This window comes from Nerophis ophidion, linkage group LG06 (assembly GCF_033978795.1).
Source record: "Nerophis ophidion isolate RoL-2023_Sa linkage group LG06, RoL_Noph_v1.0, whole genome shotgun sequence".
NCBI lineage: Eukaryota > Metazoa > Chordata > Actinopteri > Syngnathiformes > Syngnathidae > Nerophis > Nerophis ophidion.
Window position 1 is genome coordinate 48,365,329 of NC_084616.1, and position 24,435 is coordinate 48,389,763.

Consider the following 24,435-nt stretch of genomic DNA (forward strand, 5'->3'; position numbering starts at 1 on the left):
TGGTGTGCGGTGGGAGATCATTTAATTTCACCTATTTAGGTTAAAAATATTTTTTTGCAAACCAGTACTAATAATCTGCAAATGTGTCGTTATTGAGTGTCTGTACTGTCTAGGGCGCGGCAGGGTAACAATGTTGTACTCTTCCATATCAGTAGGTGGCAGTAGGTAGCTAATTGCTTTGTAGATGTCGAGAACATAGTTTGTCTTGATCACATTATGCAGACAAAAGTGTGCAGGTTAAAAGGTATTTAATGCTTAAACCAAAAATAAACAAAAGGCGAGTGCCGCTAAGAAAATGCATTGAATCTTAGGTAAGGCTATGCAAAGCTAAGCTAAAACTAAAAGTTGCAAAGTATACAAAAACAAAATGCTGGACGACAGCAAAAACTTACGGCGTGTGGAGCAGACAGCGTCCACAAAGTACATCCGAACATGACATGACAATCAACAATGTTCACACAAAGAAGGATAGCAACATCTTAAATAGCCTTGATTGCTAAAACAATACAGTTGTGGGGAATAGCGCTCAAGGAAGAGATGAAACTGCTACAGGAAAACACCAACAAAACAAAAAAAAGCCACCAAAATAGGAGCGCAAGACAGCGCTTTTCTACCCCTTTTTAAGGAGCCCAAAGCACTTTGACAGTATTTCCAAATTCGCCCATTCACACACTGATGGCGGGACCTGCCATGCAAGGCGCTAACCAGGACCCATCAGGAGCAAGGGTGAAGTGTCTTGCTCAAGGACACAACGGACGTGACTAGGATGGTAGAAGGTGGGGATTGAACCAGTAACCCTCAGATTGCTGGCACAGCCACTCAACCAACTTCGCCACGCCGTCCCCAGAACTAAAACACTACTCATAGGAAAACACCCAAAAACTCCACATAAGTCACAGCATGATGTGACAGTACTTTGAGACAAAAGCTATAGTCATGCATGGTTATGGTTTAAATTCTTATTCAACACTTGCCAGAACAACTTTTTACTGTCAATATCAGCTGCTGAGTTGCATTTTTTTAATGATTTCTGCTCATGGGGTCCTCCACATTTTTTCAATGAAAAAAATGTGCCATGGCCCAAAACAGGTTGAAAAACATTGCTCTAAAGAATAAAACCTGAACTCAGGGTTATACAGGTGGTCAGCTTACAGTATGTGATGTTTTTTTTTACTATTATGAGTACCACACACCATCAAATATCATGTGACTCATTGTACTTTTGTGTCTTAGTCAGAAGAGACATCAGCCTGAAGTGTTGAATCCCTTTATGTTGCCTTCACTGATTCTTTGAGGTTGACCAATCAATCAGCAGAGATTTGTTTCATTGGCGGCTATCACTGCTGAATCAACATGCTCTCTTGGCTGGAAAAACTTCCAAAAAAGAAAAGAAAAGGGCTGACTGATGCTTAAGTGTCAGACGAAATTTAAAGATGCTCAATTATTGAAATAACTGAAAAGAAACCGTCTCTATCCAAGATGACTTAGGGTTTGAGGTGGGCACGCCCTGCACTGATCAATAGTTAATCAGAGTACACAATCACAGTTTGGGGCAGTGGGAGGAAACACACAAAAATGCACAGAGAACACTCAATTTTCCCAAAGATAATCCCAAACAAAGATTTGGGTGCAATATCATTAAAAGCGTTACTAAAACGGCCTTCTTTCATCTCCGTAATATCGCTAAAATTCGCTCCATTTTGTCCACTAAAGACGCTGAGATCATTATCCATGCGTTTGTTACGTCTCGCCTCGATTACTGTTTTCGGGTCTCCCCATGTCTAACATTAAAAAATTACAGTTGGTACAAAATGCGGCTGCTAGACTTTTGACAAGAACAAGAAAGTTTGATCACATTACGCCTATACTGGCTCACCTGCACTGACTTCCTGTACACTTAAGATGTGACTTTAAGGTTTTATTACTTACGTATAAAATACTACACGGTCTAGCTCCAGCCTATCTTGCCGATTGTATTGTACCATATGTCCCAGCAAGAAATCTGCGTTCAAAGGACTCCGGCTTATTAGGCCAAAAAAAGTCTGCGGGCTATAGAGCGTTTTCATTTCGGGCTCCAGTACTATGGAATGCCCTCCCGGTAACAGTTCGAGATGCCACCTCAGTAGAAGCATTTAAGTCTCACCTTAAAACTCATTTGTATACTCTAGCCTTTAAATAGACACCCTTTTTAGACCAGTTGATCTGCTGTTTCTTTTCTTTTTCTCCTATGTCCCATTCTCCCTTGTGGAGGGGGTCCGGTCCGATCCGATGGCCATGGATGACGTACTGGCTGTCCAGAGTCGGGACCCAGGATGGACCGCTCGTCCAGGGTCGGGACCCAGGATGGACCGCTTGCCTGTGTATCGGCTTGGGACATCTCTGCGCTGCTGATCCGCCTCCGCTTTGGATGGTTTCCTGCTGGCTCCGCTGTGAATGGGACTCTCGCTGCTGTGTTGGATCCGCTTTGGACTGGACTCTCGCGGCTGTTTTGGATCCATTATGGATTGAACTTTCAAAGTATCATGTTAGACCCGCTCGACATCCATTGATTTCGTCCTCTTCAAGGTTCTCATAGTCATCATTGTAACCGACGTCCCACTGGGTCATCATTATCACCGACGTCCCTCTGGGTGTGAGTTTTCCTTTGCCCTTATGTGGGCCTAGCGAGGAGGTCGTAGTGGTTTGTGTTGTGGCATGTGCAGCCCTTTGAGACACTAGTGATTTAGGGCTATATAAGTAAACATTGATTTATTGATTGATTGATCTTATTTCTGTCGAATTTTCTTGTTAAGAAGCAGCAGTATGTTTGTCTCTATATAAACTCTCAGCAAATGGTGAGTCACTGTATCTCCCCTGAAGATGTCTGACACTATAGTACAGCTTCCGTCTTTAATCATCTAAGTGTGTGTTACATACAGTGGCCTTTTTAACAACAGTTTTGAAGACGGGGTAGTCTTTTCACATGTGTGTTTGCTTGTGTGTGCTTTCCAGGCTCATTTACAACAATGAGGAACCGATATAGATAGAGACACTTTACCTTGGATGAAATACAGCCAAACACATATTTCACTGGGGTGGGTTCCGGAGGTGAAAGCTCATGCATGATGTGTGTCTGTGCAGTGGAGTCAGGCAGTTGACACTACATTGCAAATCTGGCACAAATTACACGCCTGCAGACACCAGTCACTTTCAGTTCCGGATAGGAAGCAGTGAGAAATCACTGTGGACTCCAACACCTAAAACAACCTTTTTTTAACAAGAGAAAAGCGAATGCCTCCCACAAACCAGTGGGCTAATAGATGAAAACTAATAGTTTTAGCTTTACCTTAAAGGGAGAGCTTTTTTTTCAATGCATTCTAAATATTAAATAAATGCAATCAAAAGTCGGCTTACAATCGTAGCTGCGCAATTCTGCCAATAAAGCCCTTAAAAAGACATCCAAACACCTTCATTAAGATTTGATTTACATAATGTAAGTATATACTGTATGTAATGAAGCAACAGGCACAATTATAATACCATTTATTAACTACGTAGTTTGATTATTTCAAACATACACGTGCATTAATTTAAAAAACGCATCACGTTTGCTTTTTTTTTTTTTCCCTTCATCACTGATTATTACTCGCTGCAGACTTTATAGAGAGCCAACACACATAATAAACCATCACTGTATAAGGAAATCTGTAAATAGGATGCTGACTAATAGAAATGTGGTACATTCCCGTTTAGATAATGTCTCATAATCCTCGCAAAGAAACATGGTGGGGGCAGCGTGGACCAAGCATATTTTCGTGTCTTTCTCGCCATTCCTGGGTCATAAATGGCTGTCAAAGTGTGCTTGTCGGAGTACATGCTCAGCCATCTACTTTCCAGATGAAAGGCATGATTTATGGTCTACTATAAACTTTTAAGGAGCAGGGAAGCGAGGAAGCCGCAGACCACTCGATGTCAACAAAGGGACACAGTAGTAAACACATTAAGCAGTACTTGGTTAATATTCAAGTCATGAAATGTAAATGGAGTATTGTTGATGCTTTTTGAATTTTTTTAATAGGATTTTATGGGTAGAACAGGCTCCGCTGTAAGCAGACTTTTATTTATGTTTATTTAATTTTTACAATGTATTAATAAACATCCATCTGTCATCATGTCTTTCATGATGATTGTCAACAATTGGCAGAAATAGTCCTGGGTTCGCTCCTGTGCTCGGCGGGATCTTTCTGTGTGGAATTTGCATGTTCTCCCCGTGACTTTGTGGGTTACCTCCGGGTACTTCGGCTTCCTCCCACCTCCAAAGACATGCACCTGGGGATAGGTTTTTTGGCAACATTAAACTGACCCTAGTGTGTGAATGTGAGTGTGAATGTTGTCCGTCTATCTGTGTTGGCCCTGTGATGAGGTTGCGACTTGTCCAGGGTGTACTCCGCCTTCCGCCCAATTGTAGCTGAGATCGGCTCCAGCGACCCCGAAGGGAATAAGCGGTAGAAAATGGATGGATGGAAGGAGTGCAGTTTCCCTTTAAAGTACCAGTAGGATGGAAAATAAGTTGTCACTATATTGAAGCTCTTATCATATACCTGTATAACTGATTTACAAAACCGAAAGACTGACAAAATTTGCGAGTAAATAGATATGATCAAAGTAGTATCAATCTCATGGAGATTCCCTAGCCATTATGAGAGATAATGAGCAAGCCAGTCACGTGTTCCGTGACATAGAGGTGGGAACCAAAGATCCCATTCCCACCAACAACAATGCTAATCATGCAGACTTTGTGAGAGCCAACGATTACTTTGAGAAAAATTATGATCAGAACCTTATAATTTTTTAGCCTGAATATAAGTAGGGTGGCTCTGCGATGAGGTGGCGACTTGTCCAGGGTGTAAACCGCCTTCTGTCCGATTGTAGCTGAGATAGGCACCAGCGCCACCCGCAACCCCAAAGGGAATAAGCGGTAGAAAAGGGATGGATGGATGATTTAACAGATAAAATGAAACACAATTAAGCATACGGTAAAGTCAATTTGTTTTTCCATTCTACTAGTACTTTAAAGCAGTGGTTCTCAACCTTTTTTCAGTGATGTACCCAGTGTGAAAATGGATGGATGGATAAGTAAGTAGGGTGAGCTACAAGTTTTAGAAGCTGTGTGCTAAACAGATGCAGCTTCAGTGAAACACTAAGCATCATGTAGCACTACTGCGAAATGCTAAACGAGAAATACAAACTACGAACATATTAAAATGATCGATTACTGTACAATGTCTGCTCTCACTGCAATGGCAACCGATAGCATGTTCATATCATCCCGTTTTACATAAAGAATTAATCATAATCCAGACAAAGGGTTAAAAGGAAAAGTGTCTGCTTGCAGACACTGCCTTCAGTTGTTGTGTCTTGACTCTATCGACTGATTGAATGTCACAGATGAACAACTTCTATAATTATGGCTAAATCCTCATATTATCAAAATGTGAGGCAGGATTTATAATCTAGAATATCTTTGACAAGCAGAGACGGGATGCAGCAGAACACCGGCCGGCTCACAGTAGCAAAGGCTATTACCGTAGTTAAATCTCTGTTATGAATGCACCACTAGAAAACAAGTTGTCTGCTTTAGCGCTTACAATAACAATATAGCTAATATTTGGTCAATATTCAGGTCACGATATGTAAATAGAATATTGTTGGCAGGTTTTGGATGGCTATTTAGAGGGATTTGTGGGCGGAATAAAGAGCCCTAATTGACTAAATTGTGAACAGACTTTTTTTTATTTATTTATTTCTGACTTAGAATGCATATAAAAACGAAAAACGTGGACCCCGACTTAAACAAGTTGAAAAACGTATTCGAGTGTTACAATTCAGTGGTCAGTTGTACGGAATATGTACTGTAATGTACAAACTACTAATAAAAGTTTCAATCAATCAATCATTCAATGTGTTCATGTCTTACAAAGAGATTGTAAGACATCTCAGCTACAATTGCTTTCTAATTTTAGCACATTTCCAGTATGACTGATCTACTGATCTGGTCACAGCGCAGAAGTGTTGCCATCGTGACGTCATCCAACCCCAAATATACAGAAATTGCCAAAGACATTGGAAGAGGAATATTCAAAATGGGCGTCTGAAATTGTGGCAGCGTCCGGGTAACCAAAGTCTTTGGGTTCCGGGGGTAGTATGGTTGCAAAGCTGAAACTTAAAGGAATTGCGTCTGCCTCACAATACGAAGGTCCTGCAGTCCTGGGTTCAAATCCAGGCTCGGGATCTTTCTGTGTGGAGTTTGCATGTTCTCCCGGTGAATGCGTGGGTTCCCTCCGGGTACTCCGGCTTCCTCCCACTTCCAAAGACATGCACCTGGGGATAGGTTGATTGGCAACACTAAATTGGCCCTAGTGTGTGAATGTGAGCGTGAATGTTGTCTGTCTATCTGTGTTGGGCCTGCGATGAGGTGGCGACTTGTCCAGGGTGTACCCCGCCTTCCGCCCGATTGTAGCTGAGATAGGCGCCAGCGCCCCCCGCGACCCCAAAAGGGAATAAGCGGTAGAAAATGGATGGATGGATAAAATTGTGGCATTTTGTGATGTTTAGACGGTATTTTTACATACTTTGCGGATTGGAAATACAATTGTATATGATTTAACAGGGCTTCACGGTGGAAGAGGGGTTAGTGCGTCTGCCTCACAATACGAAAGTCCTGAGTTCCGGGGGTAGTATGGTTGCAAAGCTGAAACTTAAAGGAATTGCGTCTGCCTCACAATACGAAGGTCCTGCAGTCCTGGGTTCAAATCCAGGCACGGGATCTTTCTGTGTGGAGTTTGCATGTTCTCCCCGTGAATGCGTGGGTTCCCTCCGGGTACTCCGGCTTCCTCCCACTTCCAAAGACATGCACCTGGGGATAGGTTGATTGGCAACACTAAATCGGCCCTAGTATGTGAATATGAGTGTGAATGTTGTCTGTCTATCTGTGTTGGCCCTGCGATGAGATGGCGACTTGTCCAGGATGTCCCCCGCCTTCTGCACGATTGTAGCTGAGATAGGCACGAAAAGGGATGGATGATTTAACAGATACAATGAAACACAATTAAGCATACGGTAAAGTCAATTTGTTTTTCAGTTCTACTAGTAGTTTAAAGCAGTGGTTCTTAACCTATTTTCAGTGATGTACCCCCTGTGAACATTTTTTTAATTCAAGTACCCCCTAATCCAGGGGTGTCAAACTGAAATACAGAGTGGGCCAAAATTTTAAATGGAACAAAGCCGCGGGCCAAGGTTGAACAAATTAACCTTTTAATAGGGACCCAAACAAGTTTTGCATTAAATATTGAACAAGCAAGGCTTACATAACTTTAGTGACATGCAAAATCACGTTTCAAATAATAATAATGAAAAAATATCAATGGCATATCAGGTAAAATGTAAATAAAAATGTTATGCCTTTTTTTCCATTTGCAATCTTCTGAGGTAAATATAAATTGTTTTCCACAGGCTAATAATACATTTGAAAATAAAATAACAATAATGAATGAACCAAACATTCAAGCCTTTAAGTAGCAAGAAAAATGCGTGAATAAAACGTAAATTATTGGTCAGTTTGCTGGAAGTTTCCCGGAAGAGTTAGTGCGGCAAGGGTTTCTGGGTATATGTTCTGTTGTGTTACGGTGCGGATGTTCACCCGAAATGTGTTTGTCATTCTTGTTTGGTGTGGGTTCACAGTGTGGCGCATATTTGTAACAGTGCTAAAGTTGTTTATACGGCCACCCTCAGTGTGACCTGTATGGCTGTTGACCAAGTACGCCTTGCATTCACTTGTGCGTGTGTGTGTGTGTGTGTGTGTGTGTGTGTGTGTGTGTAAGCCACAAATACTATGTGACACGCTGTTAGTATGGAGGAAAAGCGGACGTGACGACAGGTTGTAGAGAACGCTAAAGGCAGTGCCTTAAATGCAGGCCCCCAATATAGTTGTCCAGGTGGAAATCGATAGAAATTCAGGAGAATGGTTGCCCCGGGAGATTTTCGGGAGGGGCACTGAACTTCGGGAGTCTACTGGGAAAATTAGGAGGGTTGGCAAGTATGAGTATTAGCGGTGAATGCGGTGTTACAGCGGCACCGACGCTGTATAACACCGGCGGGCCAGCTCTAATGCTAAATTGATATTGCCTCAAGGGCCAAATTAAATTACAGGGTGGGGCAGATTCGGCCCGCGGGCCAGAGTTTGACACCCATGCCCTAATCAGAGCAAAATATAATAGTGCAAACTATTGCTCATTTGTAGTAGTCTTTCTTGAACTATTTGGAAAAAAATATATAAAAATAACTAAAAACTTGTTGAAAAATAAACAAGTGATTCAATAATAAATAAAGATTTCTACACATAGAAGTAATCATCAACTTAAATGGCCCTCTTTGGGGATTGTAATAGAGATCCATCTGGATTCATGGACTTAATTCTAAACATTTCCTCACAAAAAAAGAAATCTTTTTTTTTTAGTTTTTTAACATCAATATTAATGGAACACGTCCACAAAGAAATCTAGCTGTCAACACTGAATATTGCTTTGTTGCATTTCTTTTCACATTTTATGAACTTACATTCATATTTTGTTGAAGTATTATTCAATAAATATATTTATAAATGATTTTTGAATTGTTGTTATATTTAGAATATCTTTGAAAAATCTCACGTACCCCTTAGCATAACTTCAAGTACCCCCAGGGGTACGCGTACCTCCATCTGAGAACCACTGCTTTAAAGCATGTCTTCCCAGTTGTGGAGGGTGTTTTATGGGTTGGGAAAGCCTGGATTTTTTTAATGATCAATTTTAGCATAACAAATTGAAGACAGCTGCCTCGACAGGTTGGGTTGAGTTGGAGAGAAAGAGAGAAAAAAAAAATAATAGACTGATATTTACATATTACATATATCAATATATAATTTTTCACATACAATATGTATTATTATACATTATGGATGCAACAATATAAACATTTCATATCGCGGCTTCTGTGACCACAATTATGTGCTTAATTTAATAACAGGTTCCTGGTTCTACTTAGTAGAGGTACAGGCAACCATCAAGAAAAAAAGAGGAAACTGAAAAAAAAAAGAGGAACGTTTTTATCAACACTCAGTACAGCCACACAAGCCCTAGAGAAACTATTTAAATACAAAGATTACATTTACTGCAATTGGTTGCATTTACAGTATATCTACACTATATTTTATCTTCACCAACATCTTTGGGCCGTCTTTTTGACACGTTACATATCCCATGTAATGTACCACATAATTTTTTTATTTATCCATTTAATTATTCACTAGCCTTATTATCATTAATAATGTAATGTAAAATTCGATGTCATGCATGCAAAGAACTTAGGAAATATTTCCAATTGCAAACACTGTCCTGTAGCCACGCCCCCTTGAGTAATATACAAACCCCGTTTCCATATGAGTTGGGAAATTGTGTTAGATGTAAATATAAACGGAATACAATGTTTTGCAAATCATTTTCAACCCATATTCAGTTGAATATGCTACAAAGACAGCATATTTAATGTTAAAACTGATAAACTTTCTTTTTTGCAAATAATCATTAACTTTAGAATTTGATGCCAGCAACACGTGACAAAGAAGTTGGGAAAGGTGGCAATAAATACTGATAAAGTCGAGGAATGCTCATCAAACACTTATTTGGAACATCCCACAGGTGTGCAGGCTATTTGGAAACAGGTGGGTGCCATGATTGGGTATAAAAGCAGCTTCAATGAAATGTTAAGTAATTCACAAACAAGGATGGGGCGAGGGTCACCAACTTGTAAGCAAATTGTCGAAAAGTTTTAGAACAACATTTCTCAATGAGCTATTGCAAGGAATCTAGGGATTTTACCATCTACGGTCCGTAAAATCATCAAAAAGTTCAGCAAATCTGGAGAAATCACTGCACGTTAGCGATGAAATCCTGGACCTTTGATCCCTCAGGCGGTACTGCATCAAACACCGACATCAGTGTGTAAAGGATGTCACCACATGGGCTCAGGAACCCTTCAAAAAACCACTGTCAGTAACTACAGTTTGTCGCTACATCTGTAAGTGCAAGTTAAAACTCTACTATGCAAAGCGAAAGCCATTTATCAACAAGACCCAGGAAGGCCGCCGGCTTCGCTGGGCCCGAGCTCATCTAAGATCGACTGATGCAAAGTGGAAAAGTGTTCTTTGGTCTGACGAGTCCACATATCAAATTATATTTGGAAACTGTGGACGTGGTGTCCTCCAGAACAAAGAGGAAAATAACCATTCGGATTGTTATAGGCGCAAAGTTCAAAAGCCAGCATGTGTGATGGTATCGGGGTGTATTAGTGCCCAAGGCATGGGTAACTTACACATCTGTGAAGGCACCATTAATGTTGAAAGGTCCATACAGGTTTTGGAGCAACATATGTTGTCATCCAAGCAATGTTATCATGGACGCCCCTGCTTATTTCAGCAAAATAATGCCAAGCCATGTGTTACAACAGCATGGCTTCATAGTAAAAGAGTGCGGGTATTTTTCTGCCCCGCCTGCAGTCCAGACATGTCTCCCATCGAAAATGTGTGGCGCTTTATGAAGCGTAAAATACGAAAACAAGACCCCGGACTGTTGAACAACTTAAGCTGTACATCAAAAAAGAATGGTAAAGAATTCCACTTTCAAAGCTTCAACAATTAGTTTCCTCAGTTCCCATTCGTTTATTGAGTGTTGTTAGAAGAAAAGGTGATGTAACACAGTGGTGAACATGCCCTTTTCCAACTAATTTGGCACATGTTGTAGCCAAGAAAATTCTAAGTTAATTATTATTTGCAAAAAAAATAAAGTTTATGAGTTTGAACATCAAATATCTTGTCTTTGTAGTGCATTCAATTGAATACGGGTTGAAAAGGATTTGCAAATAATTGTATTCCGTTTATATTTACATCTAACACAATTTCCCAATTCAACGGGGTTTGTAGTCGGTACTGATTTATGAATATAAAACTTAGCCAATAGTATAATGAGGTTGCAAAGGTAAAATTCATTTTCAAAGTTTTTTTCAATACATTGTAAAACCAATTATATATTATTTAATGTATATTATTGTTTTAGCTGCTTAAGAGATATTCCTGGCTCTGAATTTGTTCATTGCTATTTTATGTTTTTGTGCATTACTTGTTGCCGTCATTAAACAAACATGTTACTCATCAGTTACTCAGTACTTGAGTAGTTTTTTCACAACATACTTTTTACTTTTTGTCAAGTAAATATTTGGGTGACTTATCCTTACGTTTACTTGAGTAATACATCTCTAAAGTAACAGTACTCTTATTTGTGTACAAAATCTGGCTACTCTACCCACCTCTGCTGGTGCTGTAGAGGTAAATAATCCTTTGGGGCAATATCTGCACACAAGCAGAAATAAAAAACACAAACATTTACAAGGAAACAATTCATTTTTACATTTCCACTTTAACCCCTGAAAATCTCTTTGATCTCTGTAAATCCCCAAAGATAAAGCACACAGAGCCACCCATGCAAACGGCTCCCCAAAGCAACAGGTGCATATTTTTTTAATGGCGGTATTGCGTGTCAAAAGGCCTTTGAGGATTCGGTTACTCCCAGACAGTGAGAGCTACAGGAAGGAAATCTTCTCACATGCTACAAATTGAAGGGGAAATGTAGAGTAATGTAGGGTTTGGTCTTCCTTCATTTCCTAAAAGCCCATGCACAAAGGGAGCTCATCAATGGTGCTGACGTAGGAGAGGACTCATCTGTGCTTAAATGTACCTGAATTATTTTATTTAACAGTTCCCTCCGCCATGACAGGATTTGTTTTTGGAGCCAATCTGAACTAGGGTTGTACGGTGGACCGGTACTAATAAAGCACCGTGGTACTGATGAAATAACAACAGTACAATAATACAGCTGAAAAATGCCAGTGTTTTTTTTTGTTTTTGTTTTTTAACGAACATTACGGCGCATTGTTGCAGCACACATACCTTGCACTTACGAACAGATGTAAAGCTATAAACACTGAACCGCCGTGCTGCAAGAAGCGCTTTAAAATATAGCAGCTAACGTTCATCCGCAGTCGGCAGTGTTTTAGCTACTTCTAAATCACAAATACTCGCCTCAATGACAACAAAAAAAGTACATTTCTTACAAGTATCCTCTATGCAGGCAAAAGGATAGCTAAACATGCTTCACTGCACCCCGTAAGGAAAATACAATAGCTAAATGCTAACAACAAGCTGGTGCTCCTCAATGTAAACAAATGGATGGATATATACATTCATTGACTGTAACAATATCAAGGACAGGAGCCATATCTAGTCGATACTACAATGTTTACATTGATATTTTTTATTATCATAAAATATTTTGTCATTTTTTAAATTGTTTTTACAGTCCGGAAATATGTCCCTGAACTTAGGAGAACATTAATTATGACCATTGTATGATCCTGTAACTACTTGGCTTTGGGTTGAGACCAAAACGTGTAGTATCACTTACAACTAATGTAAAATATCCAAAAAACAAATGAATGGGGGCTTATAAAATTTAACAGATATTAACAGTAAATGAACAAGTACATTAATAATCCTTTTTTTTTACCGCTTGTCCCACATAAGTTTGACAGAAACAATGGAATGGGAAATAAATGTGAGTGTGAATGTTGTCTGTCTATCTGTGTTGGCCCTGCGATGAGGTGGTGACTTGTCCAGGGTGTACCCCGCCTTCAGCCCGATTGTAGCTGAGATAGGCACCAGCGCTCCCCGCTACCCCCCCAAAAAAGGGAATATGCGGTAGAAATGGATGGATGGATGACACAATATGTTACATCATTCATCAGCAGCCATATTAGGAGCCTTTGTTTGTTTATTTACTACTAAAAGAGTAGAATATCAGTCCATCCATTTTGTACCGCTCATTCCCTTTGGGGTCGCTGGGGCCTATCTCAGCTACAATCGGGCGGAAGGCGTTGTACACCCTGGAAAAGTCGCCACCTCATCGCAGGGCCAACACAGATAGACAGACAACATTCACACTCACATTCACACACTAGGGCCAATTTAGTGTTGCCAATCAACCTATCCCCAGGTGCATGTCTTTGGAAGTGGGAGGAAGCCGGAGTACCTGGAGGGAACCAGCGCAGCAGCGGGTAGGACATGCAAACTCCACACAGAAATATCCCAAGCCTGGGATTGAACTCAGGACTACTCAGGACCTTCGTATTGTGAGGCAGACGCACTAACCCCTGTACCTCCGTGCTGCCCTAGAGTAAAGGGTAGAAGATATAAAATTATAAGATTTTCTATTAAAATAAAGCCAATAATTTCATTTTGTGTGGTCCCCTTTATTTTGTAAAGTATCAAAATACATTTTGGCACTGGTACCAAAATATTGGTATCGGGACAACCCCAATCCGAACACAGAACCGACATCATTCGTCTGCATTGAGAACAACATTTTTGAACAATTGAATGCATTTGTACTTAAAATGACTCAACTGCGAAAGACACAAATATGAAATATGGGGCATGAATGACCACAGACTGCAGTTTGTCTGATTACTAAAATTATGACTGAGCTAAGAAATGCAATCAAAACCAGTAAACTATAGCGTTTAATGATGGAGGTTGCTTTGGAAGAGTCTTGGACCCTTAAATGTTAACACTACATTTTTTATTTTACGGAAATTAAATATAACAAACAAGACTGAAGTAAGTGACCAACAAAGTAGTGAGGGAACTCTGTATTACTCTGGTAAATTATTTGCACAAGAAAAAAAACAAGCTCGATAAATATAAATTCTAATCTAATGAAGTTGTTGTTTCATTTTCTCCAGGATTTCACAATGGTTACGTTTTAAGGATTGATTTTTCCAAAAACAATACATCAACTTGTGATTGTCATGATCCGCTACCCGGATCATGTTTTGTGAATTTTTGAGTTTGTTTGTGCACTTCCTTGTTTTTTCTGTCACCATGGTTGCTTATTTGTTTCACCTGCTCCTTGTTTCCTGACGCGCACCTGTGTTTATTGATGACTTCCTTACTTAAGCCTGCCTTCTCCTTTCGTTCGACCTTGATCCTTTGTTTGCGGTAAGCAACTTTCACGTGGACGTTTTCCTTAATCTGGTCTGCGCTAAGTATCCCCTTAGCGTCCCGTGCGCTTGGCACGTTACTTTTGGACTCTCGACTCAGTGCTAAGCGTTAGCTGTAGCTTTTCGTGCGTTCGGCACGCTTTTCTTATGTTTATTTCTGTCTGTTTTGTACAAGTGTTATTATTGTTTTTTATATTAAAATCAAGCATCCTTTGCATCCTGGGGTGGACAAAACGCGCATCATTTTGCGTTACCCTCGTGACAGTGAATCTATTAATGTGCTAATTTTTGTTAGTAAATGAGATACAATAAGAGATTATCATGGGGACGGCGTGGAGCGGTTGGGAGGATGGCTGTGCCAGCAACTTGAGGGTTCCTGGTTCGATCCCCACCTGCTACCAATCTCGTCACGTCCGTTGTGTCCTTGAGCAAGACACTTCACCCTTGCTCCTGATGGGTCGTAGTTAGCGCCTTGCATGATAGCTCCGCCATCAGGTCGGGGGTGGGGCGGGGGCGTGGTTGGGGGCGTGGTTAAGAGGGAAGGAGTAGCGATGAGATGGCCGTAGATGTTATTGTCACATATGCATGTACAGTAGATGGCAGTATTGTCCTGTTTAAGAGTGTCACAACATTGCTGTTTACGGCAGACAAACTGCTTTACGGTAGACGAAAACGTGACTGCTGTTGTTGTGTGTTGTTACCGCGCTGGAAGGACGTTAATGAAACTGCCTAACAATAAAACCACATAGGAAACCAAGAATTCGCCCTCGATCATTCTACAGTTATAACGTCATTGGGCAGGCACGCTGTTTATATTGTGGGAAAGCGGATGTGAAAACAGGCTGTCGACACATCACTCTAGTCCCCATGGTGCTGGAGGGGGCGTGGCCTCCAGCTCCGCCTGTATTTCTGGAGATTTTTGGGAGAAAATTTGTCCCGGGAGGTTTTCTGGAGAGGCGCTGAATTTCGGGAGTCTCCCGGAAAATCCGGGAGGGTTGGCAAGTATGACTGAGATAAATAAGCACAAGGTCACGGATGGATGGATATATATACATATATATATATATATATAGATATATATATATACGTACAGTATATGTATATATATACATATAGTATATGTATATATATACATACATACATATATATATATATATATATATATAAATAAATAAATAAATGGGTTGTACTTGTATAGCGCTTTTCTACCTTCAAGGTACTCAAAGCGCTTTGACACTACTTCCACATTTACCCATTCACACACACATTCACACACTGATGGAGGGAGCTGCCATGCAAGGCGCCAACCAGCACCCATCAGGAGCAAGGGTGAAGTGTCTTGCTCAGGACACAACGGACGTGACGAGGTTGGTACTAGGTGGGATTTGAACCAGGGACCCTCGGGTAGCGCACGGCCACTATCCCACTGCGCCACGCCGTCCCTACATATATATACATATATATGTATATATACATATATATATATATATATATATATATATATATACATATATATGTATATACATATATATATATATATATATATATATATATATATATATATATATATATATACATATATATTTTTTTTTTTCATTTACATTTTTTTTTTAATTTAGGACTTCATGCAGGCCAGGTTTTGGACGCTGGTGAGCCCTATTCGGCCCGCGGGCTGTAGTTTAGGGACCCATGGTTTAAGCCAGTGTTTTTTAACCACTGTGCCGCGGCACACTAGTGTGCCATAAAATAAAGTCTGATGTGCTGTGGGAGATTACGTAATTTCACTTAATTGTTTTAAAAATATTTTTGCACCCAAGTCATTATTATCCGTAAACAATGTGCCGTTGTTGAGTGTCTGTGCTGTTTAGAACTCGGCAGAGTAACTGTGTAATACTCTTCCATATCAGTAGGTGGCAGCAGGTAGCTAATTGCTTTGTAGATGTCAGGAACACGTTGTGTCATGATCACAATATGCAGATTACAGCGGGAAGCAGCATGCAGGTAATAAGGTATCTAACCAAAAATACACAAAAGGCGAGTGCCGCTAAGAAGAGGCATCAAAGTCTAAGTATGGCTACGCAACACGAAACTAAAACTGAACTAGCTGCGAAGTAAACAAAACACAAAATGCTGGACAACAGCAAAGACTTACAGCGTGTGGAGCAGACGGCGTCTACAAAATACATCCGTACATAACATGACAATCAACAATGTCCCCACAAAGAAGGACAGCGTCCGCACAACTTAATAGTCTGGATTGCGAAAACAAAGCAGATGTAGAGAATAGCACTCGAGGAAGGCATGAAACTGCAACAGGAAAATGCCAACAAAACAGGAAAAAAACACCAAAATAGGAGCGCAAGACAAGAAGTAAAACACTAAACACCGGAAAACAGCAAAAGCTCCAAATAGGTCAGGGTGTGATATGACAGAACACCTACTTTGAGACAAGAGCTATAGTGATGCATGCTTGCTTTTGCTTTAAAGTCATATCCAACAATTGCCACAAGCACTCTTTATTGTCAATATCGGCTATGGAGTTTTGCTTTTTAATGATTTCTGCTTGTGGTGTGCCTCAGGATTTTTTCAATGAAAAAAATGTGCCTTGGCTCAAAAAAGGTTGAAAAACACTGGTCTAAGCTATGCGGGAAGACAACAATTGAGCCGTTATAGCGGCAAAGCGTTAATAAATTGTTATATGTTGTTGTTCCTGCCTTTTTTACACAAGAAACAAATTTAAGTTTTGATTAGACGGGTGATATGTATGTCTGAACACTGTTAAGATCCACATTTGATTGACAAGAATTGACACTGATTGGCCAAATTTCACGGGGAAGTTGACAGCTTTGGACACAGTTGCGATGTCATGTTGCGCATAATTGGTGGGGATTGGTTAAATTTGTGTAAATATCCATGGTTGCAGCATCGCAAAATCCTGGAGTGATTGGTAATTTATTTAATACACTTGGAATAGAGAGAGCCCTAATACTTTGGTACGACATTTGTTTGCGTTTAAAGTACAACAAAGATTTTAACAGAAGGCTGAGATTAAATTTGTTATTTTATACAGTTGCACAATTTATAAGAAAACACTACTCATAATTAATATGCGTGTCATTTTAGTTTAGGTTACGTCGGCCTTACAGTCAGGAAATTATCGGTTCTCATCGCTTTTGGAACATTTCTGTGTGGAGTTTGGATGTTATTCCTGTGAGTTTTTTGCAGTTTTTTCCTATTCCCTTAAACTATTGATTTTGGGATCATTGGAGACTGTAAATTGTCCATATGTGGGAATGTGAGTGTGGATGTTTGTTTGTTTGTTTGTATGTGTCCTATGACTCGCAACCCACCTCTCGCCCCAAGTCGACCCCAATGAGGAGGTCCACGGGTATAGAAAATATTGTTTTAAACATATAAAAAAACACTTTGTGAAATTTACAAACACATAAAATAACTGATGAGATTTATGAATATTTAAAAAAAATATAAAACAAAAACATGTTTCTGTCTTGTAATAAATATTATTAAATTAGGCCTTTATCGATATTTTCATCAAACTGTTATTATATGTCTATGTACTGTATGTACAGTATTTCAGTCAAGATGGCCTGAGCGATTCGTTGAAGGTATATTGCTGCCAGCCCTCATGATGTTGACCTTCCTTTTTGAGTGTTTTCCATTGGAAGTTGCTGGCCACACCAATTTCTCTCATTTTGTGCCTCGGATTCCATGGTGCTGATCTAGGCACGACACGGTGAAGTGCCTTGCATGAAAATAAGCTTACTGAAAGCATATTTTTGTTCCGTTTCAGAAAATGATGAGTTAGGGGTGCCACATAACTTCCAACAATATTTACCATTCAGTGTGGCAAACCGTTAATGGGGTGAAAGAAAATGGAATGTCTGGCTTTATATAGTTTTCTTCTAACTACAACAGCTTGTCCTTGTTGGTTTTGTTTTGAGTTGCAGATTTCCACCTAACTGGTAGCAAACTGGGGACACAGCATGAAAAGCTTCTAGGGGCTTTACCCTAACCCTAACCCTGTATACTTCAAACACCTGCCTGCAATTGAGTAATGTTTTTTTATTAACGGTACCGTTAGTATAGGACAATTGCATCTCCATTAACACGCCTCCGTTGTCAATTATGTTATTGATAATACATTGTAATTGCAATAAAACATTTTTGCATTAAAACCAATGTAGTATTTTACTCTTTTCTTCTATGGATTGATCTTTCTCCCCATTTTAGGAGAGAGCTGTGACACACATAATAATGCAGAAAACTATAAAATCCTGATGTAGATCACTATACTATCTGAAAACACGGAATTAAAAATGATTGCTGATATATGACTTTCATATTACTAATATGTCAAAACTTTTAACTGGCATCACTCAAATAGTTGACAATATAAATCCTTAAAAAAATGGAAGAATTTGACAGCAGAGTTTTACTGCCCCCTGCTGGAAAATCATCTGCTACAGAGTCACTGTCTGAAGTAGTCATTCCAAAAGGAACAATGACAAATAAAAACATGGAGTATCCTGCCTATATTTTTTTTTAAGTGCCATGGTCACCGCAGATCAGGTGTTGAAGCACCCAGGTAAGTACTGAGGTCTGAGATAGTTGATTTGATGATCTTGGCAGGGATAGAATGCATTTTCATTCTCTGGTAGGCAGCAAAGCGGTGACAGCCGCCAAAAGAGTAGAAGTAATTTCCACCTTCTTTTCCTTTGATCCAGAGCACATCGATGGGAGGAACAACGTGGATGTCTGTTCCTGCCTGAAAAGAGAACAACAATTATACAGCAGGGTGACTGCAAGTATACACAAGGCATGAGGAAGCCACGGTGCTATGGCTGGCATCATTTCAAAGCTTGGTCTGAAGGAAAATATTCGGAATCAGTTCAAACATGTACATAAGCACCATCATTAAAATGAAAATAACGATTCAAATGCATGCAAACACTTTTCTCTTTTTATTTTAATATTACTCCTTTTAACATTAGGTATAGCTTAAATTAATTCACAGTAGATGTACTTTGTTGTCTAATCAGGTGAACCGTTTTCGACTTAAAGCTTACTTACACCAGCCCATATCACCCCAGTCTTCATTGGCTTCCAGTTAAATTCTGCATTGAGTTTAAAATTTTAGTCCTGACATTACGTGCGTTGCATGGTGGGGCCCCTCAGTACATTACTGACTTGCTATGCCCCTACTCTTCAGGGCCCAGCCTCCGATCTTCAGGCCAGGGTCTTCTAAAGATCCCCAAAACTTGTTTTAAAACCCGTGGAGACCTGGCATTCCAGGATAGAGCTTCCAGACTCTGGAACAAATTGCACCAGTCCCTTCATGATCTTGACTGTGTTGAAACTTAAAGGCCTACTAAAACCCACTGTTACCGACCACACAGTCTGATAGTTTATACATCAATGATGAAATCTTAACATTGCAACACATGCCAATACGGCCGGTTTAGTTTACTAAATTACAAGTTTAAATTTCCCGCGGAGTTTCCTGTTGAAAACGCCGCGGAATGAATAGATAGATGACACGTGTTTGTGACGTTATTAGGTGGAGGGGACATATTAGCCAGCACCACTTGCGGCTAAAAGTCGTCTCTTTTCATTGCGCAATTACACAGTATTTTGGACATCTGTGTTGCTGAATCTTTTGCAATTTGTTCAATTAATAATGGAGAATTCAAAGCAGAAAGATGGAGGTAGGAAGCTTTAGCCTTTAGCCACACAAACACACGGTGTTTCCTTGTTTAAAATTCCCAGAGGTGAAGCTTTACTGTGGATCAGAGCGGTCAAGCGAACATGGTTCCCGACCACTTGTCAACCAGCAGGTTTCGGTGAGAAAATTGTGGTAAAAAGTCGCCTTTTACCGGAGATCAGCGGAGATCAGCGGAGCTTGCGCCGTCCATGCAGCTGCCGTGACTTCCCTCAGAGACTGGCGTCAACACACCTGTGGACACACCCCTCCGACTATCAGGTACTATTTAACTCACTAAAACACTAGCAACACAATAGAAAGATAGGGGATTTCCCAGAATTATCCTAGTAAATGTGTCTAAAAACATCTGAATCGATCCCAATGCAATCGTCTTTCTTTTTTTTTTTTTTACCTTATTTCATTTTAATTTTTTTTTCTAGTCTTTCACTATCAATATCCTCATCCACGATTCTTTCATCCTCGCTCAAATTAATGGAGAAATTGTCGCTTTCTCGGTCCAAATAGCTCTTGATGCTGGAGTCTCACATTATTAACAATGTGAGGATGTGAGGAGCCCTCACACCGGTGACGTCATCGTCTGCTACTTCCGGTCGAGGCAGGGCTTTTTTATTAGCGACCAAAAGTTGCGAACTTTATCGTGGATGTTCTCTGCTAAATCTTTTCAGCAAAAATATGGCAATATCGCGAAATGATCAAGTATGACACATAGAATGGACCTGCTATCCTCGTTTAAATAAGAAAATCTCATTTCAGTAGGCCTTTAAGAAACATTTGAAAACTTCTCTTTTTAGTAAAGCTTTTAGCTAATGCACCTTTTAACTATAATTTTTAATCCACTTTGTAATTATTTTATGATGTTGCCCCTGTTGTTTTAATCGAATTGTTGTTTTACTTCACCTATGTTTTGTACAGCGCTGTGTGATTTTAACTGTGGAAAAGCGCTTTATAAATAAAATGTACTTACTTACTTAAAAATCCCACCCAAACTCTTAAGATCAAAGAATACATACAAGAAGTACAAATGACATTTACCGTAAACTTTTAGTTGTTTCTGTATGGCCTTTAGTCAGTCAAATAACATAGCATGGAATAATGTTATACTGAGTCAACTACTTTGCAAGGCTGTTTTTCTTTGTTTAATGTCAAATGCTTTCAAAGATGGATTAGACTTGTCATTATGTTGCCTGCAGTTGGTGTATTATTTTATCCACATAAGAACTAATGTATACGTAAGGATGCTAACAAGAAATATTTAGAGCGGAATTCTAGCAAATGCAATAAGCCAATAAACACAGGGCTGATACCTTTAAAGTGTTAATGAGACTCTGGACTTTCTCTTCGTCCAGAAGCAGTGGAAATGGTCTGATTATGACGTGAATCGGAACGTCATGAACTTCCTGGTGACCACCTGAGTGAATAGACCCGCTGTCGTCTGTTGTAATATTACCCATCGAGGTCATCGTCGACTGTTTATGTCGGCGGAAACCCAAACTGACCAGAATGTTCTTTTGACGCGCCAACAAACTGAACATTTTTCCAAATCAACACCCAGACAGTTACTTATTATTCTACTTCCGCGGTGTGGCATGAATGGGGCGTGGTATAGGTTCTAGCACAGTATTTAATTGGCTGTTGTCACTGTCAATCTCAAACACACTTCCGTAAACACGATAGATAGATAGATAGATAGATAGATAGATAGATAGATAGATAGATAGATAGATAGATAGATAGATAGATAGATAGATAGATAGATAGATAGATAGATAGATAGATAGATAGATAGATAGATAGATGGATGGATGGATGGATAGATAGATAGATAGATAGATAGATAGATAGATAGATAAATAGATAGTACTTTATTCTTTCCATCAGGAGAGTTCCCTCAGGAAAATTAAAACTCCAGCAGCAGTGTACAGAATTGAGATCGAAATCAAAAAGTAAGTAAAAAGTAAAGAATGGGGGTGTAAATAGAAATAAAATAGAAAATATTACAACAAGAATAAAAAGAAAGAGCAACAATGCCAATAAAAATACAACAGTAGAAATAAGAATATAACAAGAGAAACTAGGCAGCAGTGACCATATTATGAAAATGTATTGCACTGTTATTGCACTGTTTTTTTTGTTGCAGTTTATTTCAGTATTGTTATCGTTTTGCATCCCCTGTCATCCCAGTACCTGAAAGTCTTTATATCAGCTAAAACTACCAATCTGTTTCACTGGATTTAGAAAAAAAACAAATTCTGTCGTACCCAACAATGTTAGTATTTGAATATTGTTACGTGAAGACTTATTCCTGGTTACAATTATAGTAAGAAACTATTGTCTTAAACGAGAATGCATCATAATCAGTGGCGGCTGGTGAATTTTGTTTTAGGTCGGGCTGAACGTTTGTTAACCAAACCCCTGTTTGGGGTTATGCTACCCCTGAATATTTATTTGTGATTTTCACATACAAATATTGAAGATCTTTGCTCCTTCTCAACTCTGTGGTAATATTCTTATCATAATATACAACCAACAGCACGTTAATGTTAAATCTTACTTGTGAAAATTAATCCCCTGATTCCTATTTTCAACAGTCAGCTCATTTGAGCAGGAAACGCTGGACACCAGCCCGGCATCTTTGTTTTCTACCTGGCAACTGTCAGTTTAGGCTGCTCGCCGGCTCCTCATCACCACTTCAAGATGGCTGCCCAATTTCTCGCGTCACAGCAGCCACTGTGTACTTATAAGATGTCTATAAGTACACAGGCGTGAAATATGTCTTGTGTTTGTACAGGATGTGAACGTACAATGCGTATTTAAGGGATCCTGTGTGATTCATTTGTTTTTTGATGGTTTTAGAGGTATTTAAAAAATGTTGAAGGAAGCAGCCTCACACATTTCAAAAGGTGTGAGGCTGGATCCTTGGATCCAAGGTACTTCCAGAGAAAATAGTCTCTCGGTGACAGTGAAAGCTCAGTTTTGAAACATCTGCTGTTTGGTGTGCGAAACTGAGAACAGGCCAGAATCAGATGATTGTGTTTTCAGCACAGGGTGCATAATGTAGGAGTTTGGTCACTTGTGCTGGGTTCATATATATAGTTAAATTCCAGAAAAAAATTGTTACCTCTAGCATTTGCCATGTTTTGCTACAGTAGGTGTGTCGCGAAGGAAGTAAGGGGACGGTGTAAGCTAAAATTATGCTGGGGCAAGTGGAGAAAAAAAAAATATATATATTTTTTTTAATCATTTGCAACAAAAACGTCAAATATATCGGTAGAATCGATATATTGCCCATTTTAGACGCAGCAGACTATGAACAATCATCATCTTTTACCAAAGACTATAAAAATGGGACCCATTACCTTCGTGCTTGGGTTGGAATTGGGGGTTAAATCACCAAAAATTATTCCCTGGCGCGGCACCGCTGCTGCCCGCTGCTCCCCTCACCTCCCACGGGGTGATCAAGGGTGATGGGTCAAATGCAGAGAATAATTTCGCCAGATCTAGTGTGTGTGACAATCATTGGTACTTTAACTTTTTTGTCACATTCCGTGACGATTTTCTTTCTTGAAAAAGTTTGATAATCCTCTTCTTTGTTTCAATTGACATCCCTCGTGATGCATGATTCATGTCAATCCAACTGGTGCAACAGCTATCCAAGGTATGAACATTTCTTTTTAACTGCAGACTAATGAACAGATCTAAGGTGTTAGCTATGGAAATGAAAGTATACAGGGTTATTCCATATTTTATTATTTTGTTCATCCATAATTTTTTCACTCATTTTGATCTAAAAATAAAACTGTTACTGACTACCACAATTTATATGATTAATTTATCTTAGTGTTTCATAAAGCCAAAATTGTTACGATCCACTACATGGATCATTTGCTGTTTGCTTTTGTGTGTTTTGGTCACGTTTTGGACTGCTGATCCCAGTATTTGAGCACTTCTTTGTTTGTATTCGTCACCATAGCAACTTCATTTGTTCCACCTGCACTGACGCCCGGCGCACACCTGTTTTTGATTACCGTTTCTGTATTTATACCTGCTTCCTCCCTTTGTTCTGCCTGAGTTCTTCACTTGCTTTATGCAACACGCACGTTCGATTATCTGGTCCTGTTTTTGGCTTGCTAAGTTCCACCTTAGCTTTTGGGCGCACGACACGCGCAGCTTTTGGACTTTTACTCAGTGCTAGTGTTAGCCTAGCTCCCCGTGCGTTGCACGCGCTTTCTTTTGTCTTTGCATCAGTGTTATTTTGTCATTTTATAAATTAAATCCAGCTCCTACCTGCTAACTTGCTTGTCTGGTCCCCTGCATCTTGAGTTGACACCTCCGCGCATCTCAATGCGCTTCGAACGTAACAGAAACTGGCTACCAGAAACGCGTCACCTCGTGTGGGATCTTCCAGAACCTCGTCCCCGACAAGCAGCATATCGGGCTATGTATTCCACCGCTCCAAACCAGGACTCTTCTCTAAGGGTTGGTACATTGTTCACTTCCCCCACTTCCAGTCACCACTCTATTAGCCCCTATAGCCCCGCACAAGCTACCGCCTCTCCTGTCACTCAACA

At 39.8% G+C, this 24,435-nt stretch overlaps 1 protein-coding gene across 7 annotated transcripts; it reads right to left on the reverse strand.

Moving 5' to 3' along the window:
• Nucleotides 1-5,540: 5,540 nt before the first annotated feature.
• On the reverse strand, nt 5,541-24,435 carry srxn1 (sulfiredoxin 1 homolog (S. cerevisiae)). Of its 7 annotated transcripts, XR_009807226.1 has the most exons (6): nt 21,172-21,454; nt 20,019-20,098; nt 18,850-18,910; nt 13,246-13,293; nt 11,377-11,419; nt 5,541-7,034 (listed from the first exon to the last, which is right to left on the reverse strand). XR_009807226.1 is itself a non-coding variant. In XM_061904010.1 (5 exons), exons 1-5 carry the CDS (start codon nt 24,202-24,204, stop codon nt 6,931-6,933), a joined length of 309 nt encoding a protein of 102 aa, XP_061759994.1. In that variant the 5' UTR covers nt 24,205-24,435; the 3' UTR covers nt 5,541-6,930. The 7 variants fall into 7 exon arrangements, 2 of the variants coding, with proteins under 2 accessions (XP_061759994.1, XP_061759993.1); XR_009807225.1 differs by having other exon boundaries at nt 11,377-13,293; XM_061904010.1 differs by lacking the exons at nt 20,019-20,098; nt 21,172-21,454 and adding an exon at nt 24,152-24,435.

Excerpts from the sequence above, each read along its gene's own strand:
- srxn1 (XM_061904009.1), bottom strand. The coding sequence starts at position 21,399 with ATGTTCAGTTTGTTGGCGCGTCAAAAGAACATTCTGGTCAGTTTGGGT. Across the intron at positions 11,420-13,245 it reads GTCTGCCTCACAATACGAAG|ATATTGCCCCAAAGGATTAT; the intron begins GTCCTGAGTAGT and ends GCTTGTGTGCAG. Across the intron at positions 7,035-11,376 it reads CCTCTACAGCACCAGCAGAG|CTACAATCGTGCAGAAGGCG; the intron begins GTGGGTAGAGTA and ends TGCCTATCTCAG.